The sequence below is a fragment of the Pipistrellus hanaki genome, assembly GCF_964339955.1.
Source record: "Pipistrellus hanaki genome assembly, chromosome: 2".
NCBI lineage: Eukaryota > Metazoa > Chordata > Mammalia > Chiroptera > Vespertilionidae > Pipistrellus > Pipistrellus hanaki.
This window is the reverse complement of record NC_140504.1, coordinates 200,153,943-200,174,438: the sequence shown is the minus strand read 5'-3', so window position 1 is coordinate 200,174,438 and position 20,496 is coordinate 200,153,943. Positions and strand designations below refer to the sequence as shown.

The window sequence follows — 20,496 nt, the reverse complement described above, 5'->3', positions numbered from 1 at the left end:
GGACCGCCCAGGGGCCCAGCACCTGGGTTCCGTAGTCTGTGAGCGAGACGTCAGAATTGGAAGCAGCTGAGGGAGTGATGGATGGGACACGGGGAAGAGTGGGGGGTGGGGGGGGGGTACCCAGCAGCGTCTGGGTGCGGGGGACAAGGTGAGAGAGGAGGCTCACAGAGGCTTTGGTGGGAGGATGGGAAATGGTGTGCTGAGCATTTAGGTTTGGCAGTGTCTTGGGACATCCAAGCTGGAACAGGTCTGGAGGCTCCCAGGGAGGCCTGGGCTAGAGGTGCTCCCAGCCTCGGGGAAGATTGCAGGGAAAGCTGTGGGTGTGCACCAGCTGGTCTGGGGCTGGGGGAGGGGTGATAGCAGAGGGGGTGCACTCATTGGTGAGCCCCATGGAGCACCTAGTCCTCAGAGGGATGGGTGTAGCTAGTATGGAGGCTGAGGGAGGGAAGTTCACAGAGGAAGGTCACTGGGTGGATGCCCAGAGGTGCCAAGGGGCTGAGGAGCTGTGGGAGGCAGGCAGACCAGTTGGCAAGTCCCTGCCAAGACCCAGGACAAGGGTGTCGGGGGTCCTGGGATGAGAACAGTCAGCTAAGTGGGAGGCAGATTCCAGACCCATTTCCAGTTCAGGGGAGCTACCACCTGTGGGAAGCGGAGAGAGGAGGGGCCCCCCTGCACCACAGGCTTTGGGCTTCTGTGAGGGACAGCTGGTGCCTTGGGTAAGCAGGGAGCCCAGAGGAGTCAGGGGGAGAGGGGGAAGCCTGCAGCCCGGGCAGGAGGTCCAGGCAGCCGACATCAGGCCTGAAGCTCAGGAGTGGTCAGTGCTAGGGGAGCAGGTGGTCAGCCCTGCAGAGGGGGCGGAGGTGTGGGGGGACTGCCTGCACGGTGCAACCCGGGAGCCAGCACCCAGGAAGCTTTCAGTGAGTGTCTGTGGAAGGGATGTGGACTGGCCCAGGGGCTGGCCAGTGGGAGCCCTGGAGAGCTGTCCCAGGCGGGAGAGAGTCAGGGACAGAGGCTGAGTGCTCCCAGGGGGGGGGCCTGGCCAGAGTCAAACCCTGCAGCAGCCCAAGGCCAGGGGAGGCGGCCTGCAGGGCCTGCGCTCAGTTTGGGTCCAGCACGGGGAGGGCGGCGCGCTGAGTGCGGCTCCCACAGGAGCTGGGCCACGGGAAAGAACGGGAAGGAGGGCGAGGAGGCACCTGCCAGCAGAGGCTGGTGAGGAAGGAAGGGTCACGCAGGTGGCAGCTGGACAGCCCGCCATGAGAGTGGGTCGGGGGATCTCAGGTGCCTCCCTCCCTCCTCTGCCTCTTCCCAGTGGAGTAGCCTTGGAAAATCCAAAGGATGGTCTGGAGCTGAGTTCCTGCTGTGCTATAAAACCCAAATCAAAATGGATTAAACTCACATGAGCTTACAACAACACCCAGAACTGGGACGGCTGCTGCCTGGTGAAGGGAAGCCTCCTTCCTCATCCTCTGACCGCCTGGCCCCGGGAGGTCTGCATTCCAGGGCCCAGGAGCCTGGGGTCCGACTCGGGGAGCCCGGAGCCCCGACATCGCTGCCAGTGATGCGCGGAGAGGAAAACGAGGACTCAATTATACACCAACTCACTTTATTAAAAACTCAATTCTACTCCAACTCACTTTATTCAAAGCCATCCTGGATCCACCCTACAGGCTGCTCAGTACAATCTCCAAACACTCAGAAGAAAAGCCTGTCAGTGCTCAGCACGTGAGCTCCAAAGGAAAACCTTCCAGAACCGCGTCACCAGGCCGACCCCATCCCAGGAAGAGCACCTCAGGAACAACAGGACCCGAACGCGCAGGCACCCGGTCGCAGACATACAGCAGGTGCGACTCCCGATGGCAAAGATTGACGACAACTGATGTAAATACAGGCTGTCCTCCAAAACACTATATAGAGGTTAGGCTGCTGCTGGACAATGTGTCCCCGCTGCATGCAAATACATGCTGTCCCCCAAAACACTATAAAGAGGTAAGGCTGCTGCTGGACAATAAGTTCCACTCGATGTAAATACAGGCTGCCCCCCAAAACAGGTACAGAGGTCAGATGGAAAAGGACACTCACAGGATATAAATATAGGGTGTCCCTCCGAAAACGTATACCAAGGTTAGACACATGCACCCACTGACTGGAAATATAGTGTCCCCCCAAAATGTACACACTTTAACAACCGCTAAAGCACTTAATTGTCACTCCTTTTCAGGTTTAACCGACTTGAAGAAATGGGTGAAGACAGACTAAGATTTGGATGAAGAACATTTCTCCCTGAGGCTTTCTACGAGGACACACACAAGTTAAAGTTTAGGGACCCACGCCCAGCAAGCGAGGAATCCAGGGCAGCTGCTGGAAGAGATGCGCACAAACCCCGAACCGAAGGAGCGATTCTTGATGTTTGGACTCCATGGCCGCGGTAGTCTGGTCCAGGCGCTGCTGCTACGGAGGCAATGGAGCCGCAAACACCGAGAATCGCTGTGTTCGTGTTTCTGCGCATCCTCTGTCCACAGCGGCCCTGGATGCCTGCACTGTGGCCCGGGTGGGACCAGACCCTTCACCCTGTATGTGTCCCCAAAAGAAAGTCCAGAGGATACATCTTTGTTCAAAGCTTAGTCTGGCATCACCCATCCCGTCAAATCCGTTAACCTGAAAAGGAGTGAAAATGGAGTATCAGCTGTTAAACTGTGTGTACATTTGGGGGGACACGCTGGGTGCATATAGTATTTGGGGGACACCCTGTAGTACCATACATTTGGGGAACAGCCTGTACTACATACATTTGGGGGGACACCTTAAAGCACATAATTTCACGAGTGCCTGCAGCAGTGGGTAATATATTAAATTTGGTTTCTGTCCCAGGAATTCACTCAGAAATAATGAACCAAAGTCTGACCCTCAATGGGGACACTGGGCGCTGCTGCCCCTATACCTGTCAGGCAGCACCTGCCTCTCGCACATGCTCCCTCTGCGCACTGTGGCTACTGCACGGAGGGGCGGGCTTCTCTGACCCAGGCCTGGCAGAGCCAGTGCTTGTAGGAAAGTGAGCAGGGGGCAGGTCCCGGGAGGCCCAGGAGCCAGCTGGAGAGAGGCAGGGCCTGAGACCACCTGCCTGGCAGACGCCTGGGCCTGGGCAGAGGGGCGTGGGGCCAGGCCTGGCTGGGCGATGCTCTGGGGTCACAGCGAGCCTGATCCAGGGTCACCCCGGGCCTCGAGGTCTTTGTAGTTTGGCCGGTCTGGGCTTCCCTTGGATTACTGGATTCTGGGGACAGAGTCAACTTTAAGAACCATGAGGGCGCAGCCCCGAGAGCATGCGTGAATGAGTATCTGCTCACCCGGGGCCACGCACACACGCTTCCATGGAGGTCAGGTGGCTGACACGTGATCTACGGGGCACGCTCACAGTGTCTGCCTCGGAGAGTGGGTTAGTCCTTGTCCTGCGCACAGCCCCAGGCCAACGTGGATTTGGTCCAAAGAGACCATTGGCTGAGGGGCAGGTGCGTACTGCCATGGTGGGAGCGTGACCCTGGGGCTGGCACAGCGCTGTCACTAACAGATGGAAGCAGCGGGAACCCTTTCTCATTCCAAAGGCGATCCCGGCCCCTCAGGTGGATGGGAGAGGGGGCCCAGGCGGTCAGAAGGCTGGTCGGAGTTCGTAAGGTTCAGGAGCTATGGGGCCAGGAGACGAGTCACCTCGGCCACGCTCCATCCTCAGATACCGTCTGCCGGGCCCAAGCTGCTGTGGGGCTGCCGCCTGCTCTCTGCCGCCTGTTGTTCCCAGGACCCATGTCCTCAGGGGCCGTTGACGGGGAGCCATGTCGGGATCCCTGTATGATCTAGTGGCAGGGAGCCCCTCTCTGTGCTCCTGCCCTGGACCCGTCCCCTCGGAGAGGCTGAGGTCCGCTGGGAAGGGGCCTCGGGGCCACTTGCCCTGAGTGTCGGGGCTGGCGCTGGTCCTGGCAGCCGGGGCTGTGTGGTGCTGGGCTGTAGCCGCTGCCTCCTGTGGCCATGGCGGGCTGCGGCGGAGGGCAGCAGAGGAGCCAGCCTCTCTTCCTTTGGGGGAGCCAGTGAGAAGGGCCTCCTGTCCAGGGGTCAGCAGTGGGGCCCAGGCCCTGAAGGAGCTGAAGGAGGAGAGGCAGGGGGTGGCTGGCTGGATCTCTGCCCCCCAAGGACTCAGAACCTCCGGCTGCAGGGAGACTCCTGTTTGCAGGACTCTGGCCCGCGGGCCCCAAGCAGCTGGGCTAAGGCCAGGGTGACGAACCTGTTCAGGGAAGCGCCCGCGGGCAGCTGTGTGGGCGGTCGGGCAGCCGCGTGGCGTCCAGCTCTGCCCAGAAACAGGCTCTGGGAGGCGGGCTGCCTTAGGTGCACTGGGTGGGCCTCGGCCTCAGCAGGTCTCAAGCTGGGTTTCAAAAGCTGCCGCCCTCCAGCAGCTTCCCGGAGGGGCTGGCAGTCCTCCCTCCTCTCCTGGCAGCTGGGCCTGCTGGCCTCCAGTGGTCAGTGGTAGGGAGAGCGTGGTGGTTCTGACCAGGCACCTTGGAAGGTTATCAGGCAACCGGGAGTTTCCTAGAGAGAAGAGAACAGGACAGAGAGGCGGGAGTGAGGACAGGAGGGTCCTAGGAGAGCCCTCCCCTCCAGGGCAGCCCCTGCGCAGGCCACATGGCCAGCCCCAAATTTCCCGCTCCTGCTGGGCCTGCTCACAGCCCAGCGTGGCCCCAGCACACACCGCGTCTTGGCCAGGAAGCCAGGGCTGGGGCTGGGTCAGCAGAGGCATGTGTGCAGTCCAGGCTGCCTCCCCGGGGGGCGGGGGGCTCCCGTCAGTATTAGGTGCCCAGGGCCTGGGGCAGAGAAGGACGGTGAGAAATGGGCTGCCACATCCCATGCCAAGGTGGGCGGCCACACCGAGGCCTAGAGGAGAGGCAGCAGGGCACACGGAGCCCGGGACAAAAGCGGGCCTGTGCCTCACGGCCGTGGTCTGAGCGGAGGCCCTGGCCGCAGACCTGAGCCAAGGCCCCGGGAGGCCGGCCCTCGCTCTAACCCTCGCTCACAGCACGGGCCCTGAGCAGCTGGGAAAATGTGAAGGACCAACTCACGAGGCTCCACCAAATGTTGGCACAAGGCCAGCACATGAAGTCCTGGGCACAGCTGCTGTGTGACGCTATGTCCTCAGATCCCTGACCTAAAAGCACCCTGACCCGTGTCCGCTCAGGACCACCAAGACCTCTGGGCCGGGCCCTCACGGGCCAGGACAGAACCCTGAGGACTTGATACCAAGTCGGTGGCCACCCCAACAGCCGTTGGCTTAAGAAGTCCTAATCTCCACATGGTGCCTTTACTGCACAAGGAGCTCATCTTGTGTTTTGTGCTTTTCTGCAATCTGTGCATTTAGTCATGAACAATACTCTTATCAAAGGCAAACAGAACCCTAATTTTAAGAAACCATGAGGGAAAAACCCCTAAAAGGCCTCCAGCTACCTCGCACTGGGACAAGATGTGCTCTCAAAACCCAAGTGGCAAATGCACGCAGCTGGAGTACCAGGAGCAGGAGGACAAGGCTGTTTTGCACAGCGTCCGGCTCCAGGCAGCCCGGGGGCTGTGGGCCCGGAGCCCTTCCACTGTCCGGATTGCAGGCCCTCACCTCACTCTGCCAGGACCTGCCCCCTGCCCCTCAGCTCCTCAAGGTGTACACCCACCATGAGGTCGGAAGCACCTGGCGTTACCACTTGAAATCAGGCATCCAGTGCGTGAACTCACCATGGGGAGAGCGAGGCGGAGATGGACAGACAGCAGCCAAGCCAGAGTCACTTCGCGTTTCCCAGTGCCCCTCGGGAGCCCGGCGGAGGCAGGAGCAAGCTGTGCCAGCCCAGGAAGCAGGGCCAGGGCCGGAGTCCAAGTAGATGACACAGAAGTTAGTGAGGCACACCGATGGCGGCTCCTTGGCTTTGATGTGGCCTTGTTGTCATGGCGATAGAGGTTTCCATTTGCTAAGGGATCTTTTTTTCTTATTTTCCATAAGTACTGATTTTCTTTGGGCTTGTTTGTTTGTTGATGTGTTGTTGTTGATTTTGTCTTTTTTTTCTTAAATTTTCAGAAATAAAGGGTATATGGTCAAGACAGGGATAAAGGGGAAGGATAATAAATCTTCGGGGTCGGAAAAAAGGGAGAGGCTAGTTAGGGGGGTTGGGGGGGGACTTTAACGTTTGCAGCAACATATCAGGTTAGACAAAGTCGAGCTGGCCCTGGGAGGCTGGTCTTTGACTTTGTCCTTCTTCTTCCTGCTCCAAAAGGCACTCTTTTGTTGCCCGGTTGCTAAATTGTTAAGCCAAGGGAGGAAAGATAAAAAACACAGAAAATAGCAAGTGAATGAATTGAATAATGACCAATGACGCTACATTCGCTAAATGTACTTGGACAATCAGAATCCTGTCCGGCCCAGGAGAGATGCCACATTCCCCACGGCCCACCCCGAACCAGGACTCCGTGAGTCACTTGTGCTCTGACTCCACTGAGCCCCAGGAGTGGCGCCTGGAGCCGGTGCTCTGCGGAGCTCCAGAGGAGAACTCTGTGTTGCTGGAGGAGACGACACGTTAGACCACTTTCCCATGTCACCGGGTGGCGTTATTAAACAAGGTGTTTATCGATTTAGGGCTCGGCTTTTCTTACTCCTCCATGTTTTGGTCCAATGTGTTTTTATTGATTGTCAGAGAGGGAGAGGGAGAGGGAGACAGAAACGTCAATGATGAGAAAGATGGATCGACTGTCTTCTGCACGCCCCGTACTGGGGATCGAGCCCGCATCCCGGGCCTGCGCCCTGACCGGGAATCAGAAGGTGCTCTCCTGATTCACGGGACGATGCTCAACCAACGCAGCCTCACCAGCTGGGCTTACTCATCCATTTTAGTGACAGGCTCCCTGGCAACTTGGCTCACACACAACCAACTCCTGCTCCTCCACAAAGACCTTGGGACACTTAGGGCACGTCTCTGGCCTGCTGCATGCAGGGACGTAGTCCACCCCAACTACTCAGTCATAATACTTCTTTTTAAAAAGTCCTCAAGGAGAGTATAGTTTTCATTGATCTTTAGAGAGAGAGTGGAAGGGAGGACATAGGTGGAGGGAGGGAGAGAGGGAAACATGGATGTGAGAGAGATACGTCCACTGGTTGCCGCTCTCATAAACCCCAACCGTGGTTGTGGATCAATCCTGCAACCGAGGTATGTGCGCCTGACGGGAAAGCAAAGTTGTGCCCCTTTGGTCCTGTGATGCTATCAGCACTGAGCCACACGGGCAGGGCTAACTCATGATCCTTTTTATTTTTTTACAATTTCATTTTAAAAATATATTTTCCTGATTTTCCACAGAGAGTAAGGGAGAGGGATATAGAGCTAGAAATGTCAATGAGGGAGAATCATTGACCAGCTGCCTCCTGTACTACCCCTACCGGGGATGTGCCCGCAACCACGTACACACGCCCTTGACCGGAATTGAACCTGAGACCTTGCAGTCCACAGAGCGATGCTCTATCCACTGAGCCAAACCCGTTTCGGATCACTGATGATTCTTAAACTTCTAACAGCCTCTACGGCAGGATGACTTGAACATAATGAAAATGCCTACCTCGCCGAAACCGGTTTGGCTCAGTGGATAGAGCATCAGCTTGTGGACTAAAAGGTCCTGGGTTCGATTCCGGTCAAGGGCATGTACCTTGGTTGCGGGCACATCCCCAGTGGGGGGTGTGCAGAAGGTGGCTGATCTGTGACTCTCTCTCATCGATGTTTCTAACTCTCTATCCCTCTTTTCTTCCTCTCTATAAAAAAATCAATAAAATATATTTTAAAAAGAAAAGGAAAAAGAAAACGTCCACCTCCATTTCATACCCAAACTCCCTCCAAACCAAGGGTCATCGCAGCTCAGATCCCAACACATCCTCTCCTCTGGGTTTGCCCTTCACAACCTTCAGATCAGAGTCTCATCAGAGCAGGCGAGTGGTCTGACTTCCTCAACTCCTCATGTACATGGATGAATGGAAGGGATTCTCCCAGTTCTCACTGAGGATTCAAGTGCAGGGCGGCACCCCTGTTATTTCTGCCCCCACAGCACCACCTGCTGGCCACAGCTCACACCAAAGGAGAAGGGACCCACTATTCAATGCTGGTGCCCCAAGATGGTGTAGCATCTTCAGGGACCAAAGCAGCTTGAAGTGCAGGCCGTGCTCACAGAGGTTAAGGGCTCGGGCCTGTAATCTGTCAGGCCCAGTTCGGAACCCAGCTCCAACACTTGTCCTCTGGGCCAGTGCTTACCCTTGTCAAGCCTCACCTTCCCGGCTCTGAACAGGGGACAGGAAGCGTGCCCAGCTCACCCTGCAGTTAGACTCAAGGAGACGGATTAGGCGGGTCACCTACAGAAAGGCTGCTGAGCCCAGAAAGCACCATCGCACGGCTGCTGTTACTAACATCAACCACAGACCTGCTCACTCATGGATCCTACCAGAGCTGGATCTGTCAAGCAGTTCTTTCTCAGAAAGTGTTGCTAACTCAATTAGGCTGATTATAGCTCACTAATCAACTTAGCCAATCACAGGAGTTGACGTGATACATGTCAAAGAGTTTGTAGGGCCAGTATGAAAACCTGAGGCTACAGAACCCTCTAGATAAAACAATGTCAATAAGTCAATAAGCTTCATGATCATTTACCTGCACGTGAGTGTTTCACCTAATTCGCCTCCTGAGAGGCTGGGAATGCAAGCACCAGTCCCCAGACAGTGGGTCCGGGAGCGAACACTTCATGGCTGCATCTCGAGCCACACGGCAGGACCTGAAGTGGTGACAGCCCCTCGGAACGGCTGGTGAGCCAGTCACACTCACAGGGCGGCTTGTCCCAGGCCCTGGGGCCTGTCGGGTCCTGTAACGCCAGCCCCTGGGAGCGCACGAGTCTCAGGGCTGGCCCCGTCTTCAGAAAGCCCTAGTGTCCTTCAGCAAATTGCACTTTCCAAGGGCACACATTTTGCGGGATTACAGATGAACTAGAGGTCCGGTGCAGAAAATTCGTTCACAGGGGATGTGTGTCCCCCAGCCCAGCATGCACCCTCTCCAATCTGAAGATGTTGGGCTGCCTATCGGGATCAGGCCTAAATGGGCAGTCGGACATCCTTCTCACAATCCAGGATTGTTGGCTCCCAACTGCTTGCCTGCCTTCCTTCCTGATTGCCCCCAACTGCTTCCGCCTGCCAGCCTGATCACCCCCAAACCACTCTCCTGTGAGCCGGATTGATGCCTAACACTCACAACTGCTTTCCCCTGCAGGCTTAGGTCCCCCCCAATTGCCCTTTCCTGCAGGCCCAGTCACCCCCCAACTTCCCTCCTCTGCTGGCCTGGTCATGCCTAACTTCCCTCCCCTACAGTCTTCATTGCCCCCAACTGCCCTCCCTTGCAGACATGGTCGGTCCCTACTACCGTCCCCTGCTGGCCTGATTGCCCACAACTGCCTTCCCTTGCAGACCTGGTCCCTCCCAACTGCCCTCCCCGCCCTGCTGGCCATCTTGTGGTGGCCATCTTGTGTCCACATGGGGTCAGTCATCTTTGACTACAATGGGGCAGTCATTTTGAATGTTGGCGTGAAGGTCAATTTTCATATTATTCATTTATTATATGAGAGGATTAGACAGGATGGAGGCCTGGTGAATGGGTGGGGCCAGCTGGTTTTCCCAGAAGGGTGCCTCGGACCAGGGTGGTGGTTCCCTTGAGGTGTGAGGTTGCCTGGGCCAGGGGCCTTTTGTGGTTTGCATGCAGGCCACGACCCCTATCAACCCAAGAGGAGGTCCTGGTATCTGCTATTCATTTATCCTCTATAATTGAAACTTTGTAGCCTTGAGCAGAGCCAAGCCTCCTGCTCACTCTGTGGCTGCAACCATTTTTGCTGGGATTTATGCATCTTCTATAATTTCAACTTTGTAGGCATTAGCAGAAGCCAAGACCATGGCAGGCAGAAAGCTTGGTTTTCTCCATTGCCAAAGAAACCCAAGCCTTCTGCTCTCTGTGTGGCCGCAGCCACCTTGGTTGGGTTGATTTGCATACTCGATCCTGATAGGATGGTGGGCATGGCTTGCTGGTGTGGCAGAGATACAGTCAATTTGCATATTACTCTTTAATTAGATAGAATAACCAATAAAATGATATTTCCAAGTGAATTTGAAAACTAAACCACATTTAAGGCGATGGCTCTCTTCAGTCGGTTGTAAGATGAACACCCCCTCACCCCCCTCCACCACACCGCACCTCTATGAAACCAGGATGCAGTCGGGGCACTCTCCCAGTCACTGTCAGCAAGCTGGCAATGCTGACAAAACCGTCACCTCGGTTTGCATGCAAGCCACGACCCCTATCAACCCAAGAACCTGCCACCACCCATTCATTTTCTTTTTATGAGCACGAAATGGGGCAGCTCACAGCTGCCAGCCTCTTAGGTCCCAGGAAACGCAAGCAGCACATGCAGCTAGAAAACCCCTGGCACCTCTGGCTCATGCCCGCCACAGTCCTAAATGCGCGCCCCCTGGTGGGAGGACTCAGGGCCTGGTCAGGGGGGGGAGAGGAGAACCACACCTGCTTTTAGAGGCCCGGGAAGAGCAGAGCCCGAGCCTTGACAAAGACCAGGCAGATGTCCATGATGTGTTACATGCGTGGGATCTCCCTGCAGAAATGGCTAATCCGAGGCCTGGCACAGACCAGGAACCCCACAAACATACTCTCCTGAGCTTGTCTCTGCGGTAATTGTCGGGAGATCTGCTCTGGATACTCGAGGACCCAGCACAGTGTGCGTGATGGGGAGGCTTCTCATGCTGAAGGTACTAAATGGTTCTGGGACGAAACCACCACAACAGAGACGGGGGTTCACATTCTCTACTTGGGTGTCCACACACGTAAGGGGCCCGACGTGGGTGTGTGTGTGCAGAGCACCCCTTTCAGCCTCCAAGCACACGTGTGGACACCCAGCTGGCTTCTCGATGCTTCCGCCCTGCCCACAAGGGAGGCCTGCCATCCTCCCCTTCACTGGCCTCCTGCAGCCAGGCCAGCGCCTCCTACCTTTTGGGAGGGGCCCACTGCCGGTGTCTCTGTCTTCCAACCAGCCCGAGACGGCTGAGGTGGCCTCCGGGGACCCGGGAGCGCTCTCTGCGGGTGACTTGGCTTGTACTCTTGAGCCGTGTCTCTGGCGTTGGAAGAATCTGAGCAAAGCTCTGAGTCGACTCCTGCTCTTTCTCCTATTAGAAGCAGAGGTTCAGGACATGCCAACCCTCACTGCCCCTCCAGCCGGGAAAGTGGCCGTTAACTGGGGCTTCAGCACCAGGTTCCCACGAACGTGTGTCACCAGCACCATGATCATCGCATGTGGCCTCATGGCATGGGACACATTTGCAGTTCATGCGCACAGACCCCGGGAGGGGAGAAGCATTCCCGGTGGCAGAAACCCACACTAGCCTCTCGGGAACCAGAACTTCACATGCAGCCTCCACTCTGGGTCCCTGGGAGGCACCGGGACAGGTGCCGTGCTCATCTAGCTGTGCTGGCAATTGTGCATCCAAGGGCCATTTCCATAAGAGCAGGACCTCCTCATTTCCGGCCAGAGCTAATAGTACGTGGGACACGCGGGCAGACTTTGCCCCTTCTCCGCAGTGAGGAATTGGGGCGAGGGGGCAAGAGGGCAGGGCCCAGTGGTCCATTTGGATGAAAAGGAGTGAACACTGACTTGCGTGCCTCAGGGGTTAGAGCACTGGCCCGAGCACCCAAGGGTCAAGGGTTTGATTCTGGGTCAAGGGCATGTACCTGGGATGTAGATTTATCCCTGGGCCCAGTGGGGGTGTGTGTGGGCTGGCAACCATTGAATGTGTCTCTCTCATATTGAGGTCTCTCTCTCTCTCTCTCTTTCCCACCCCCAAGTGATGTTTAAAAAAAAATTAAAATAGCCCTAGCCAGTTGGGCTCAGTGGATAGAGTGATGGTCTCTGGAGTGAAGGGTCCTGGGTTCCATTCTCGTCAAGGGCACATGCCCGGGTTGCAGCCTTAATTCCCCATGTGGGACATACAGGAGGCAGCCAATTAATGATTCTCTCTCACCATTGATGTTTCTCTCTCTCCCTTCCCCTCTGAAAACAATAAAAATGTTTTTCCAAATATATAGACTAGAGGCTCAGTGCACGAATTGGTGCACGGGTGGGTTTGGCCGGCCCAACCCGATACTGGGTCCCATCTGGCCTGGCCTGCCTGGAGGAGGGAACGCAGGCCATTGGCTGGCTGTCAGCGTTCCCTGGTCAAACTCCCAGTGAGGGCACAAGTTGCATATTAGCCTTTTATTATAGGGAATAAATAAAATGAAATAAAAATAAATAAATGGAAGCAGTGAACTTAAAGGGTAATCACTGCAGCTAACTTCAAATGGCATTCTCATGTCACAAGAAGAACCGCATCTGGTTCAATCCGGCTCTGCAGCGGAGCAGCACTGTGCTTCCTCAGCTCCCTCCCTTTCCCCACTGATGCTTTGATGTGCTATCCACTCCAGGGCCGGGCAGAGGCTGGGAAATGCTGAGCTTCTGGGATGTCCACAGGAGGCCTTGCGGGATTCATGGCGATTTGACCTCAAGGCTGGGCTGGGGCAGGGGAAGGCCTGCTGGATTGAGCCTGGCAGTCTCAGGGACCAAGCTGGCCCCCCGCTGGGCTGCTGCTCTGCAGAAGGGTACGTGATGGTGAGCCACCCTGAGGCCCAGAGACTCCAGAGGAATGTAGGGAAGCTCAAGAGGGAAGCCTGAAGACCATGGGTGCTGGCCCGGGTGTCCGGGCCACTCTTCCTTCCCCAAACAGAAACATGGCGTTCCAGGTCCTGAAACCTGGAGACACAGCCTGACAGTCCTACTTCAGTGGCCCTAAACCACAGACTCCAGGCCCCTCCCACAGGCTCATGGCCAGCTGCATTCCCCCTCCCTCCGAGGAGGCCCCCGGCGGGACAGAAAGAAACTCCGTCTGTCAGAGCTGGGAGGGACATGCCCAGAGGGGACCTGCCCCGGAAGGGAAGGTGGGGGCCCACCGAACTGGCCCCTGCTCCAGGTGGCTTTCCCCACTCCTGACAGAGCAGCTCTGTATTCTGAGTTTAAGAGCATTTCCCTGGGACTCAGACATCACGGAGCTCATGACCGTCATGCTCGCCACGTGAAAATACAGGGATGAAGCAAGTGGCGTGGGCCCACCGAACTGGCCCCTGCTCCAGGTGGCTTTCTCCACTCGTGACAGAGCAGCTCTGTATTTTGAGTTTAAGTTACCGCCGCCGCTGAGAACAACTCACATCCCTGCAGCAGGACTCTGGGCGTCTTTTGTTTGTGTCATTGAGTCTTCATCCTCCTCCTCCGCATTTCCTGTAGGCTGGGTCATCAATGAGCCTCTGTGAAGAGTGGAGAAAGAGAAAATGATCTGGTTTTACATAAAATGTGTAAACTGACTTATCGGCCTGGGCTGGGACCTGGCCCACAAGGGCCGGCATTTCCCTGGGACTCAGACATCACGGAACTCATGACCGTCATGCTCGCCACGTGAAAATACAGGGATGAAGCAAGTGGCATGGGCCCACCGAACTGGCCGCTGCTCCAGGTGACTTTCCCCACTAGTGACAGAGAAGCTCTGTACTTTGAGTTTAAGTTACCGCCGCTGAGAACAACTCACATCCCCGAAGCAGGACTCTGAGCGTCTTTTGTTTGTGTCATTGAGTCTTCATCCTCCTCCTCCGCATTTCCTGTAGGCTCGGTCATCAATGAGCCTCTGTAAAGAGTGGAGAAAGAGAAAACGATCTGTTTTTTCATAAAATGTGTAAACTGACTTATCAGATCGGGCTGGGACCTGTCTCACAAGGGCCGGCATTTCCCTGGGACTCAGACATCACGGAGCTCATGACCGTCATGCTGGCCACGTGAAAATACAGGGATGAAGCAAGTGGCGTGGGCCCACCGAACTGGCCCCTGCTCCAGGTGGCTTTCTCCACTCATGACAGAGCAGCTCTGTATTTTGAGTTTAAGTGACCGCCGCCGCTGAGAACAACTCACATCCCTGCAGCAGGACTCTGGGCGTCTTTTGTTTGTGTCATTGAGTCTTCATCCTCCTCCTCCGCATTTCCTGTAGGCTGGGTCATCAATGAGCCTCTGTGAAGAGTGGAGAAAGAGAAAATGATCTGGTTTTACATAAAATGTGTAAACTGACTTATCGGCCCGGGCTGGGACCTGTCTCACAAGGGCCGGCATTTCCCTGGGACTCAGACATCACGGAGCTCATGACCGTCATGCTCGCCACGTGAAAATACAGGGATGAAGCAAGTGGCGTGGGCCCACCGAACTGGTCCCTGCTCCAGGTGGCTTTCCCCACTCGTGACAGAGAAGCTCTGTACTTTGAGTTTAAGTTACTGCCGCTGAGAACAACTCACATCCCCGAAGTAGGACTCTGAGCGTCTTCTGTTTGTGTCTTTAAGTCTTCATGCTCCTCCTCCACATTTCCTGTAGGCTTGGTCATCAATGAGCCTCTGTAAAGAGTGGAGAAAGAGAAAACGATCTGGTTTTACATAAAATGTGTAAACTGACTTATCGGCCCGGGCTGGGACCTGGCCCACAAGGGCTGTCATTTCCCTGGGACTCAGACACCATGGAGCTCATGACCGTCATGCTCGCCACGTGGGGATATGGAGATGGAAGCACGTGGCGTGGGCCTGGGAACCTAACACTTGAGGAGACCTGCTAAAGCCCCAAGGATCAGGCAGTACCTCATCTCATGAGAGTAAGGCCCGAACCATGTGAAACTCAGGATCACAAATCCGTGGGCTTTGACAGCTCACACCCCGGTTTCCTTCCTGGAAAATGAGTCCCCCGGTTTGAGGCAGCAGCTCAGGCTCCTTCGGCCAAAAGGCTGCTCAGGTCCCTCCTAATCCAGGGCTTTTCCGAGAGCTCACCATAAAGTAGGCAGAGTGAAAAGTGATGACTCACAAACCGCTGGGCCTAGGCCCACCGAACACGCTGGGTTCCCAGCGCCCTTGGCTCAGCATCTGCTCTTCCAGTCTGTGTTCTTCTCCTCCCACAGTCGTGCTCCTCGGCCTTATGCTAGAGCGCTTTCCTGTCTGCTTTAACCGACCCCCACCTCGAGGCGCACAATTTCACGGAGCGCAGGCCCCGCAACCCTCCCTGGGCTGGGAGGACTCCCCTCAGAGAAGCTCAGGAAGCCAGCCAACTCCCTGGCCTCCTGCAGACACTGTCTAATGCAAACCACATCATCCCCTGGGTACCAAAGCCCGACGCTTCCAGTTGGCACCTGCCCAACCTCCGCTGGTCATTTGTGCCCACTACGTTACAGAGAGCCAACTCAGGCCACAGTCATTTCTGCCCCAAACTACAATGTGGCTTTCCAGGTAAGCCATCCTGAGTGGGTGGCGAGCCGGCTGGAGCTGAGCTGAAGAATCCGGGAGAACGGTGAAGCAGCACCCTGACCCCGGGGTGCTGGGACAGGACCCTGTAGTCACTGTGACCTTGTCCCTGTCCCTCAGGGCCAGCCATACCCCACCATAAGGAAGGACAGTCCAGCAGCACTAGGACCGAGGGGTGAAGGCCACCCTGGACCCACCAGATGCCTCTCCGGTTACTTGACTTCCAACCACAAGGTTCCCAGCACCAAGCCTCTCCCTCCTGCCTCATTTCAGGCAGCTCCCTTGGCCTCTAGACCATAAACACTCACTCCTAGTGAATCCCACTCCTTAGCGAGGCATGGACGCCTTCCACATCTTATTGCCCCCTGCTCCAGCCTTCCTTCCTGCCACTGCGTGCGCCTTCCCTGCACCCAGACCACTCCTGCTCCATCTTCACGCCCCCCCCCCACGTCCCGCCCCACTGGCTGGCCCTGGCTCCATCTGGGTCAGCAGCAGAACCCCGATGCTCACCACCACGCTTCCTTCTACACCCCCATGGAGCTCCTCACCATCTGTCTGCTGTGCACACATTCTGCTCACATCCCATCACCCCTGCTGGTGCGTGGCCACCGGGTCACAGGTTCTGTGCCCCTCGCAGGGCCTACGCCACAGTCAGGTCCGTGTCATGTCAGCAGAGGGAGGACAATCACGGCGCACCCACAACCCTCTCTCCAGTTCTTTCGGGGGAAGTCAGACACAAAAAGAGCTCATCCCATGATCCTGGATCTCTCCCCTAGGTGACTCTTTTCACCTCTCATATTTTTTAAACGGAGCTTAACTCAAAAGCAGAGGAAGAAGGGGCTGGCAGTGGGCCATGTCTTGGAAGCCAGCAAAATGCAACCACCCCTCCTTGCAGAAATCTAGACCCATTCCTGGGAAAGGAGAGGCAGGGGCGCTGGGAAGATGGTCTGTCCCCTTGCCCTGCCCTGGGGACGCCAGTGCACCAGGGGGCTCTCTGCCCTGAATGTGGAGGCTGTGTGTGGAGCGGGAAGCCGGGAGCCGTGGAGACAGGCATCGGTCACCCCACCCCCTTACTTATTCTGATGCCAGGTGCCCGCATGCTCTTCCAGGAGAGTCTTGCTCAGCTGTTTCAGTGTGTTAGTCTGACTCCGGACTTGCCTTCTTTCCTCCTCCAACTCCTTAGTCAAGAGTGTGAGCGACTGAAACAGAGATCAACAATGTGTCCCCCACCACGGCCCCTGTGGCTCCACTGCTGGGAAACTGCTCCCAGAGAAGAAAGGCCACGTGCACAAGAGGGCCTTTTCGGTAGGAGCCACACCCGTCGGCAGGACCAACACAGCCAATGACATGGGGAGGACAAGTGCACCGGCCAAACGGGCGGCCACTGCCCACGTGTGGCCGCTGAGCACTGAAACACAGTCAGTCTGAGCTGAGAGGCGCCCTTAGTGCAAAATGTACAGCACGTTCTGGGAACTTCACAGCCAATTTCAAAAGAAATGTAAACGATCTCATTAATGAGCTGCCCGGCAGGTGTGGGTCAGTGGGTGGAGAGGCCTCCCAGGCACCAGGAGTTCACTGGTGAGATGCCTATTCAAGCAACACGCCCAGGAGGAGCGGTCGATCCCCAGGAGGGGGCGTGCAGGAGGAAGCCATCACAGATTCTCTCCCCTCACTGATGTTTCCATCCCTCTCGCCCTCTCCCTTCCTCTCTCTGACATCAATAAAACAAATGATGGGCTGGATAGGAATTTCGGGCTGAGGTGGTTCAACTCCTGATCCCGAATAACACCCAGTGGGAGGGGCACGAAAGCCCAAGCTTTGGCTTCAATCAAACGGAGTCCAGACCCACTGCCTCCGAGGTCTGAGGACGGGCCCCCCAGCTCAAAAGGCATCGCGAGAAAATTCAATGCGATGGCACGGGAGCACAGAGCACAGAACTCAGCCCAGAGGACAGAGAAAACGGCACTTGGCTATTTCCATGCACCGCCCCGACCCTGCAAAAGCAAAGGTCAGGCCCTAACCAGTTTAGTGCAGTGGATAGAGCATCGGACCTCGGACTAAAGGGCCCTGGGTTCCTTTCTGGTCAAGGGCATATGCCAAGGGGGTGGGCGGTATCCCCCGCTGGGGTGGTGTAGAAGGCAGCTGAATGATGCTTCTCTGTCATCATTGATGTTTCTATCTCTTTCTTCCTCTCCCTTGTTCTCTCTCAAATCAATAAAAATGTGCTTTAAAAAAGAAAACAGCAAAGGTCCGCTGAAAGGTCTTTTCTGACACATCCCCAACAGCCAAGGTGCTTGTGCCCGTTAAACGCCTCTGGCTGACTCCCGGCCTCTGGGTGACATTCACACACAGTGTTTGGGCACAGATGCCAATGAGGACCCATGCGGACCTGGCTGAGCCCCCGGCTGTCAGCGCAGGGCTCAGGCCCGGTGTCCTGGGGCCGGTGGGCCTCACCTCGCACTGGGCACTGAGCTGTGGCAGATTGATTTCCTTAGACCATTGCTCCACCCTCATCTTGTAGTACTCGTTCTGGAAGATCTGAAAATTCTCCTGCTCATTCTCTAAGGAGGCCTGCAGATCCTCGATCTTGGTGAGAAGCTCCCCCTGCTCCGCCTGCAGCTGCTCGGTCCAGGAGGTCAGTCTGTGGGTAGAGAGCCACAGGGCCCAGGGCTGAGGAGCACTCCCAGCCTCCATCCCAGGGGTGCGCCTCCATCACACCCACCGCCTCTCTGGGCCTCAGGGTGTCCCCTGTAAATGAGGGCTGAGCACAGTCAGCGCTTCTCCAACTGTGTCGCTGGGGTTCTATGTGGCCACCCAGTTGCCCCCTGTGGACTGGGGACACAGGACAGGCAGGCTCGGACACTTCAACAGAGCAGCCTGTGACAGCCCTTCCCATGGAAGGCTTTGCAGAGCCGCCTCTTTAGAAAAACGGTTCTTGCACTAAAACACTTTTGGAAAACATGGAATCAGAACATCGTTGCTCTGAAACTCTGTCTTTGCCAGCTCTTCTCCCCAGGCCAAGTCCCTTTCTGATTTCAACTCCTGACACAAATAAACTGTGAGATTCTGGAGCATTATGTAAAGCTACTGACATCAGCATCATCATCGCCATCATTGTCATAATTACCTGACTGGCTTTCTGGGGCAAAGGGTTATATCTGAAATCTCAATGCTCAGAGGCTCACAGACTCAATATGAACGCAGAGGGACCCTGTTTGGCCCACACAGCTTTGTTATTTAATTTAAATTAGTAAGTTATTTAATATTTTTAAATGTCAAGTTTCACATCAACTCTCAGCTATTTCCCTTCTCAGAGGGTGGGAGAAAGCATAAAGCAAAGGCTTTATGCTTTCTCCCACCCTTTTTAAGCAGGTGTGGCTCCGCAAAGACAGCGTCAACCTGTGTACGGAACCGCCTCGGGTTGGATTCCCAGTCAGGGCCATGCACCTGGCTGAGGGATTGCTCTGTGGCATAGAGGGGTGTGTGCTGTAGGCAGCCAGGAGAAGTATCTCTCACATTGCTGTTTCTCTCTCACCCGCTCCCTTTCTTCCTTTCACTCTCTCTGAAGGGCAGTGCAAAAATTATCCTGAGATGAGGATTAACTTTTTGTTAAAAAGCAGAAACAAAAGGATGACCCAGCAGTGGGGGTCTGCCTCCAGATGACAACCTTCAGAGGGTGTGCATTCTCCAGGAGGCCTGGCCTCCTGCTGACACTCCTCCCCCACCAGCTGGACCCGCCTCCCTCCCTACTCCCCCTCCCTCATCCCCCCCTCCCCCCACAGGCACCTGAGTTTGTAAGTTTGTTGCCCCAATATCTACTCAAACAAGGCTGGGCAAAGGAAGGCTTCCTGTGGTCATGCATCTGGGATGAGATAAGACCTGGATTTGAATCCTGACTGGCCACTACCCCCAGGATTGACCTGAACATCTTAGTTACTCTCTCAGAGCCCCTTTCCTCATCTTTAGGGAGGGGAAAAGGATAATAGCACAGTCAATTCTCACGATTCACAGGATAATGTCCTATGAAGCCACTGTGAGCACTGAGTCAGTGTAACTGCAACTGTCCCAACGTTCCTGGAGTCTCTGGCCACATTTTTGTCAACCAATCAAGACCTAAAGACGCTTTGGTTACTATGCTCACAGCCATCAGCACCATACCTCGGGCCTGAAGGAACCTCAGGTGCTACTTGGATATTGTCCCTGAGGCCCAGTGCAGCTTGCACTTGGGGACACTAGACAGCCCTCAGCACTGCATTCGGGGCCATTTCACACAGCGACATCGCCACGGAAAAGCACGAAAATAGAACCCACGGTCCTCAATGGAGCGCGGAAGGGACGCTCATTTGCAGTGTGAGAGCTGAAACAGGCAGGAGTCAGAGGCCTGTTCAACCGCAGATGCAAATGTGCACATCAGGCGACTCCCGTGTCTCCCCCTCTGGACAGGCCCCTGAGAGGCCACGGGGACCGATGTGGGGGCGACAATGCATGTCAGCCAGCAGGTGAATTCACCCACAGGGAACGCGAGAATGACACGGAGCGAGCACACGTCCTTCCCGGGATCGCAGGTGTGAGAGGATGAAGTTGCCCTTGCCCGACACAGTCATCACCATCGTCACGTGGGATGGGCGGCCCTCCAACCCTGGACCATGCTCCATCCCAGTTGTCACTAGTCCTTCCATCCCAGCCACCAGCTGGAGGCCCTTCCCCCGAGACCATCAGCTGTGACCCTAACGGGGTGGAAAGGGGAGGGGGGAGTGCGGGGGTAAGAGTGCACCCTAACCAAGGGCCTCACTGGAGCTGAGCTCAGGGGGCGCTCAGAGAGCTGGTGGAATGAAACCCGGCAGATGCCGCTGCAGGGCAGAGGCAGTTACCTGGCCACCTCCTGCTGCAGCCTCTCATTTTCCTGGGTGACCAGGGCATTGGTCTCCTGCTCCCGCAGCAGGGCCTCCTGGACTTCAGTCAGCTGCTTCTGCTGCTCCCCCAGCTCCTCAAGCTGCTTCTCCTCAGCCCCCTGCTGGTTCAGGGGGAAAAGGTGAGGATGCCTCACTGGGTGCAG

The 20,496-nt window shown here is 56.1% G+C and overlaps 1 protein-coding gene across 2 annotated transcripts in view; it reads right to left on the bottom strand.

Annotated features, from left to right (window-relative positions):
• Positions 1–6,066: 6,066 nt before the first annotated feature.
• The window catches only part of LOC311616873 (uncharacterized protein), a 41,080-nt gene continuing 26,650 nt past the window's right edge, over positions 6,067–20,496 (bottom strand). The window contains exons 9-13 of one of the 2 annotated variants that reach the window (XM_084872804.1): positions 20,312–20,451; positions 13,703–13,798; positions 13,329–13,424; positions 11,082–11,257; positions 6,067–6,312 (exon numbers count right to left, since the gene is read on the bottom strand). In XM_084872804.1, the coding sequence (XP_084728930.1) occupies positions 6,197–6,312; positions 11,082–11,257; positions 13,329–13,424; positions 13,703–13,798; positions 20,312–20,451 (624 nt within the window). In that variant the 3' untranslated portion in view covers positions 6,067–6,196. The remainder of the gene's footprint in view (positions 6,313–11,081; positions 11,258–13,328; positions 13,425–13,702; positions 13,799–20,311; positions 20,452–20,496) is intronic. The other variant, XM_084872805.1, reaches the window with a different exon arrangement.